The 7,882-nt window shown below is 43.0% G+C and overlaps 1 protein-coding gene across 1 annotated transcript in view; it reads left to right on the top strand.

Moving 5' to 3' along the window:
- The window catches only part of ssbp4 (single stranded DNA binding protein 4), a 95,145-nt gene extending 87,314 nt beyond the window's left edge, over positions 1-7,831 (top strand). The window contains exons 6-11 of the mRNA XM_056276881.1: positions 457-520; positions 2,556-2,626; positions 2,753-2,831; positions 3,294-3,322; positions 3,655-3,756; positions 4,464-7,831. Coding sequence (XP_056132856.1) covers positions 457-520; positions 2,556-2,626; positions 2,753-2,831; positions 3,294-3,322; positions 3,655-3,756; positions 4,464-4,544 — 426 coding nt within the window. The 3' untranslated portion in view covers positions 4,545-7,831. The remainder of the gene's footprint in view (positions 1-456; positions 521-2,555; positions 2,627-2,752; positions 2,832-3,293; positions 3,323-3,654; positions 3,757-4,463) is intronic.
- The last annotated feature ends 51 nt before the right edge of the window (positions 7,832-7,882 follow it).

Below are 7,882 nucleotides of genomic sequence, written 5' to 3'. Positions count from 1 at the left end.
AACCTAGTTTCTGTACATTGGGTAGCACATTTCGCTCTAAAATTGAGTTGAAGATGCTAAGATTTTCATTGGGAATGACGAAGAAGGACCGGATTAGGAACGAGTATATTAGAGGGACAGCTCAGGTTGGACGGTTTGGAGACAAAGCAAGAGAGGCAAGATTGAGATGGCTTGGACATGTGTGGAGGAGAGATGCTGGATATATTGGGAGAAGGATGCTGAATATGGAGCTGCCAGGGAAGAGGAAAAGAGGAAGGCCAAAGAGGAGGTTTATGGATGTGGTGAGAGAGGACATGCAGGTGGCTAGTGTGACAGAGGAAGATGCAGAGGACAGGAAGAGATGGAAATGGATTATCTGTTGTGGCGACCCCTAACGGGAGCAGCCAAAAGTAGTAGTAGTAGCTCTAAAATGCCTTAGTAACCATCTGATTTCATGATTCCTTTAATACATTCAAGGCCTCCAGTACCAGAGGCAACACAGCAGCCCCACAACATTATGGATCCTCCACCATGTTTAACCGTAGGTAGGGTGTCCTTTTCCTTATAAGCTTCATGTCGTCGCCTATAAACATATCGCTGGTCTGCATTGCCAAAGAGCTCTACTTTGGTTTCATCTGTCGATAGAACATTTTCCCAGAAGGATTGTGGTTTGTTTAGGTAGGTATTGGCGAAGATCAGTCTTGCCTTTTTATGTCTTTCCTTCAGCAGCGGGGTCCTCCTTGGTCCTTGCCCATTACACCCTTCTTGGTGTAGTGTGTGGCATATGGTACAATTTGAAACCATCAGTCCAGATTGCTGCAGGTCAGCCTTAAGGTCTTTGGATGTTTTACATGGTGTGTTTTCCACAATTTGCACCAGCCTTCAAAGACTTGAGGTCATTGATTTTCCTCTTTCCACTATGTCCCCAGAGGTTCTTGACACGTCCATGAATAGTAAACTTCTTAATAACATTGCAAACTGTTGAAACAGGGATGCCGAGGACTTTGGCGATGGCCTTGTGCCCTTTAGAATGTTTGTGTTTAGTGATAACAGCATTTCTGATGCTCTCAGACAGCTCTCGACTTCACCATTGTGAAAAAGAAATGGAATAAAAGTGATTTCTTTAAGCATTAAAACCATCATTCATTGGTTAATTCAAGTCATGTGAGCATTGACCATGTACCACAGGTGAGTCTAATCTAGTTCTTTTTTTTAACTGATTTGAATTCCTCAAAGGGTGCCAATAATTTTATCATAGCAATGTTTCCTTTTTATATACTTTTTTCCTCCCAGTGCTAACCACTGGCACGATGGCCCAGTGGTTAGCACTGTTGCCTCACACCAAGGAGGTCCTGGTTTTGAACCCCATGCCACCCCAGGTCCTTTCTGTGTGGAGTTTGCATGTTCTCCCCATGTCTGCATGGGTTTCCTCCAGGTGCTCCGGTTTCCGCCCACCATCAAAGACATGCATGTTAGGGTTAATACGCCTGTCTGAGTTTCCTCCGTAGGGTGTCTGAGCTCAGCCTTAGAGTTAGGTTGAGGAGCTCGGACATCCGGAGGGAGCTTGGAGTAGAGCCGCTGCTGCTTCGCATCAAAAGGAGCCAGTTAAGATAGTTCGGGCATCTGAATAAGGATGCCTCCTGGACGCCTTCCTTTGGAGGTTTTGTGGGCACATCCAACTGTGAGGAGACCCCGGGGTAGACCCAGAACTCACTGGAGGAATTACATGTCCAATCTGGCCTGGGAACACCTTGGGATCCCCCAGGAGGAGCTGGCGGGTGTTGCTGGGGAGAAGGACATCTGGAGTGCCCTACTTAGCTTGCTGCCACAGCGACCCGACCCCGGAGAAGCGGCTGATGATGAGATGAGATGAGACTCCTGTCTGTGTCCCTGACCAAGGCAATGGAAAGAAGAACTGGAGTTGGTCCCCAGGCACTGCAGCTGCCCACTGCTGCCATACAATAGGATGGGTTAAATGCAGAGAACAAATTCGTCGTAAGAATACAATGACAAAATAAAGTGGCTTTCTTTTTCCTTCTTTTAAAAGTTGTCATTGTTTTATAATGTGTGGTGCTGTATCAAACATGTGAGTGCATATAGACAAAAGCTGTTTCACTACACACTTTTTTTAGGACATATCATACATGATGTACTTAAAAGTCAGGGGTGCCAATAATGCTGACCAGAATTGTACATGTGGCATCTGCCGTCGCTTGGGGAGATCAGGACAGCAACACAACAGTATCTCTGGTTGCTAGCAGACTGGCATTTATGTGTGGCAATTATACCCTAAAACAATTTCAAATACACTGACGGGCAATTCCATTTCTGTTCCTTCGTTGCATTTCAGTTTCTTATTACCCATGCATGTACTCTCCACCTCCCACCGCCACCACCCTTTACTTTTCTGTTGGTACTTCTTTTCAGACACAACGGGTACATAAGAGAAAAAAAAACCTATATGGGAAATGACACGGATGACGGGCTGTTGTGTACCACCACAAGAACCAGCTACCTCAAAACCTGCACTCGGTGTTTAAACGATCCTCTTTAAAATCCAATGTCTCTTGTTACAGACTCAACAAATTCAAGTGAAAACATCTACACAATGATGAACCCCATCGGCCCCGGTGGAAACAGACCTAATGTAAATAAAGTTTATTCTTTCCGTTTTTAACTACACATTGAATCCTAGCTAAGGGGTTTAAGCAGTAATCTATGAATATAGATATAGAAATTACCTTTGTATTTTATTTTGTTTGTTTCTCTTAAGTTCCCAATGGGACCGGGTCCTGACGGACCAATGGGTGGGATGGGCGCTATGGAGCAGCACCATATGAATGGATCGCTAGGTGAGTTATCAGAAACACTCATCCAAACCTGAGAGCAGTTAGTGATATACTAGTGTTGCACATATGAAAGCATAACCGGTGGCACATGATGCTGGTATAAAAATTCTACATTTATTCTGCATAACCTGTTACCGTCCGAGAAAGGGCCTTTAGTGGTTTGACGCTGCCCCCTTGTGGGTGACAAAGGCAAGAACAATCTCATTTCTCCCAGTAGTATTGATTGAAGTTAAAACAGATTAGGTGGGCAGTGAGCAGGCCCATTGATTCTGTAGACAGGTGAGACGTGATCAATGATGCCAATGGAGTTGGGGCTCATCTGTATCTGAAACAAATGGCTTAATTAAAGCCCATCCTGCCTGAGGGATAACCTGACGCGAAAGAACAGACAGACTCTGAGGAGCTGTTAATGGCTACTTCATTATAATTCACACCGCTTTCTGTGCTATGTGTCTATTCACACAGGCTCCGGTGACATGGATGGGTTGCCAAAGGTGAGACATGGAGACATGTTTTTTGATACCGCGCTTTTTGAACGTTACCCATTCATAATGCATACATGTACTGCCTGATTAAAATTAGGTCATATTTTGTCGTTTTCGTCTTTATCAGTCAAACAATTGATACAAAGAATGTATTTGATATTGCAGTTACGAACAAAACGCAATGCCCCCTGAAGTGACACGCAAAAAGACACTTAATCCTCCTGCACACGTCGCTACGCGAGAAGGCAAAAGTCATTATTTGGAGTCCCGTTTTCAGCTTGTGAAAAGCGGCGCAGAATCATGCTCGCATACTTATGAGTCCTGTTTCTCTTGCGCTTCAGAATTCTCCCAACAACATGGCGGGCATGAACAATCCCCCAGGGACTCCGCGGGACGACGGCGAGATGGCGGGCAACTTTTTAAACCCATTCCAAAGTGAAAGTGTAAGTACCTTATGGGATGACCCCCCCTCCCCGCTCTCCCACACACACACACACACACAGCATGCAAACACGAGCATGGAAGAGAACCACAGAGTATGCTTTCTCTGACACACGGAGAGAATGTCATAAAAGTGCGCTTCTCTAAATTAATTTCAGACTGACAACTTTTTCTGTATGTCCATATGTATGCATATTCACACCTTCACTGCAATGTAAAACTCCTTAACTTTTTCCCCTTTGGCTGAACTCTGCATTGCTTGCTGCTGCTAGTGTACTTACACAGAGAAACAAATAGAAAAGATGCATCATTTTAGTGAGTGATGAAAGCATTTTTATCGGGCATGCGTGACTGGTACATAACTGGTTAACCGACACATCCTTGCACGATGGTTTGGTGCACTTTTTAGTGTGGTTAGCTCGTTTTGCTTTCAACTGGAATTGTGTAGTGTAACAAATTTAATATAGTATTGGCTTATCTTTCCCCCCCTCCCTCTTTTTCTCTCTTTACAGTATTCACCCAACATGACGATGAGTGTGTGATTTTTTTTTTATTTTATTTTATATTTTATTTTATTTCTCCTTCATCTCCCCTTACCCTACCCCACTCTCCGTTCCCCCAATCTGCCCCAATGCGTCTTGCATTACCCTCCTCTATCCCCATCTCCATCCTCCTCCTCCCCTCCCGGATGGTGTGCCGCGCCACACAGCCCCTGGGGATGCCCCTGGAAAGCAGGACTCCCATCAAGGCCCCCCATCCCAACGCCTGCAAAATGGGAGTGAGAGCGTGAAACAGTTGGTCGCCGAGCAGCGGGGGCGGGGGGCCAGAAGGGTCTCTCCACAAATTCCTCCTCGCCTGAAGGGCTTCGTCACAGGCCCAGGACACTGAGAGGCCTGGCCGAGCCTGCTCCCGACCCGTCTCTCCCAACCCCACCAGCCTGTCCGTGCAGTTGGATTTCATACCTGATCAAGGTGCCGCTCTGCAGCCAGCTCCACTCCATCACCAACTCCACCGCTCCAACATGTTAACGCTGATCATAATTTAAATTATGAGGGCATGCAGTAGTTGACTGATGGGGGTTAGAATCTGAACAATCCTCATCCAATAACTGCTCCTGCATGGAGGGAAAAAGTGACAAAAAAAAAGAACTGATAATATTATTTTAGGGCAAGAACGTTTTTTTTTTTTTAAATGTTTGTATTTTGTTGATGATGATGTTATTGTTATGATTTTTAATAATTGATATTACTGTTCTAATTATGTAGTTATGATTTCCTGTAAAGGGCACATTTTATCTCAGCAGCAGCATCAACAATGACAGAATAAGCACACACTCGAAAAAAATGCACAATGATACTTCTGTTTACATGATTTTAGGTATTTGTTGTTTTTGTTCGTTTTGTCGTGTCACAGTCTCTTCACATACCTCTCCTTGGGTTCTCTTTGGAACTTGTAGCTTGTGTCTTCACTATCTTAAAGTTTGCGGCACCAAATGCATAAACTTTCAGATTTAGGATTATTATAGGAATAATTGACCGTCCTCGCCTAACGAAATATAGTATGGACTAAGGTACCATCCTGGCAATAATTATCCATACAGCGGAAACGGGGGCTCTCCTACAGCCCTGTTGTTTTGGTTGGGGGATTTTGTGGCGTAACATGTCTGTTGATACACCTTAGTAATCAATCTTGCTATCTGTCTTAATGAGCACCCCTCCTCACATTCTGTAATGGTTTTGCTGGGTGGGGATGGACTGTTCTAATGGGGTTGCTAATATGACTTTCAGGACAGGTGGCTTCAAACTATTGTTTTGATTCAATCACGGCTGCCCATCTGTCTCACCATTTCTCATTTGTTAATGGAGAGAAATGGAGAGAGAGAGACAGATTATCTTTCTCCTTCATGGATCTGGTCTTGCCTGTAAATACAACATATTTAGCTTGTATTGTGGTTGTTTTATTATTTGCCATTTACATCTTGTCTGTGAATCCTGAAAAGTGGCTCTTTCCTCTTTATCACGTAGTTTGATTTCAATCTCACCAAGGACTCAACTTGTAATGTTTTCTCAATGGAGTCATCCTACACCCCTGCCAAGTGTCGGCCTTGCTGCGAACTGGGAGACATTCTGGGACGTCTGGTAAACTCACAAAGCCCACCCCCTTGATTTCAGTTTGGGTCGAGCTTGCAGGTCTTTATAATTCACCGTCTTTGCTCGGATGACACAGGCTAAATTTCCTTAAAGCTTCCGTTGACCAGTTCGCCTCGGGAATCCACGGCAGTGTATATGGAATATTTGCATCCTGGGTGTTGGGTGGATTTAGCAAGACGTGGTGATGTGTGGAGGGGTTGATGGATGATGTATCCTCAACAGTCTAAAGAAGAGGAACAATTATAGGCTACCCTTGTAATGGAAATCCTTTCTGTTCGGTTGGACTGAATTGTGAGTCAAACCTTTTCGCATTTATTATTGCTTTTTTTTTTTTTGGTTGATTGATTTTTGAATATCTATGAAGTGTATTCAAGAAAAAATGTTGAGAAAGAAAAATCAAGAGCCCATGGATTCTGCACATAAAGAAAAACATTAGTTGCATTTTATGTTATTTAATTATTATTATTATTATTATTATTATTTTTTTTTGGTCTGTTATGTTCCCTTGGCCTCATGGACCTTCTGTCACTGTATCAAAGGTATAGATTACTGTATCTATCATAATATCAGTCTACAGCACTTACTTTACAGCTGTGTTTAACCCGTCAGTAACAAAAGAGGCATCGCAGCCTCGGCTGGTCGGTGATGTAACTCGTCAGTATGCTGATATCATTGTGAACTAGATCGTGTTGCGGAGCCCCAACACGGACATCCCCGGGGCCTGGCTGGCAGTGCTCTGGGAAAACTGGGAGACACATTCTCGGGTATTCCCTTCAGCGAACCGACACACACACCCCGTTAATGCCCTCCTTCCTCTTTCTACACCCTGCAGACCCTTCCCCCTTTACTTCAATTTTTCTTTTTCTTTTTGTAAATACTGTATAATGCATTTTGATATCATTGACATGTTTTGATATGTCAGTCACTACCAATGAATACAGCTTAAAGTAAATTATAAATAAACTGTCCATGTTTTTCATAATGGAGAGACGATACGCTTAAGATTCGGTTCATTTTCGGCAAAGGCTAAATTTACATTTAAGATGTATGTGGAATACGGTAACACAGTCAGTGGGAACCGTAGCTACTTGGAATACTGTGGGGAAAACCAACGGTTGAAATGAACTCAAACTGCATCTGGATATCTCGCAAGGACGGAGAGATTATAAAAGGATGTCCGGAAGACTTCCCTTGATGCGGCCGACATCCTCACTTCCATCCTTTCCTCTTGACATCGCCTGTTGGGGAAAAAAATCTATTATTGGTTTTTGAATAATCACTTGATTATTTTAAAAGCCATCGTCTCATGCATACAAACTACAAAAAAACATGTGACCACATATTACAGTTTTTAATATGAAGGATTTTTATCGATTTAAGAAAAAAAAGTTTTAAAAAAGGAAAAAATACTTAGAGAACCTCATTTTAAATTAAGAATAGATCAAAAAGTAATACTTATGGGGGAAAACTGTGTCCTTTGCTATTCACTCCTGTAATAGCGTTGTATAGATTGATGCTCTCTCACTGATCCTCTCTCAGTCCTCTGTGTATATCGATTGTTGGCCATCTCTGTACTTCTATTGTGATGTATAAAACTGTACCATTAGGAAGACTTGCTGGGTGGGCGGGGTTGGGGACAGGGGATCCAAGGGAGGGGGACATAAATGACTCCTGTACCTTTCATGGTCCTTTTTGACGACACGGCAGTATTCAATATGAAGCAGTCTGTCTCTTGGGTTTGCTTTGTATTTCATGGTAGGATAGTTCAGAATCTTGTCTTAGGGACTTAGGTGTCTTGTGTAGGTAAAAAAAAAAGAAGATGTCCTTTGTATGTTTCTTTATATTGTAAAGTTTCTTTAGACTGAAAGGAAAACAGATAATTTGCTTATCAAAAAAGAAACTGCATCAATAATAAATGTCATTTGATTTTTCCCGGTTGTTTGAATCTCTTCCTCAATCAAGTCTCACTGATAAATTG

This window comes from Lampris incognitus, chromosome 3, assembly GCF_029633865.1.
Source record: "Lampris incognitus isolate fLamInc1 chromosome 3, fLamInc1.hap2, whole genome shotgun sequence".
NCBI classification, from domain to species: domain Eukaryota; kingdom Metazoa; phylum Chordata; class Actinopteri; order Lampriformes; family Lampridae; genus Lampris; species Lampris incognitus.
Note: the sequence above shows the minus strand (reverse complement) of the source record. Positions and strands in the feature narration are given on the sequence as shown.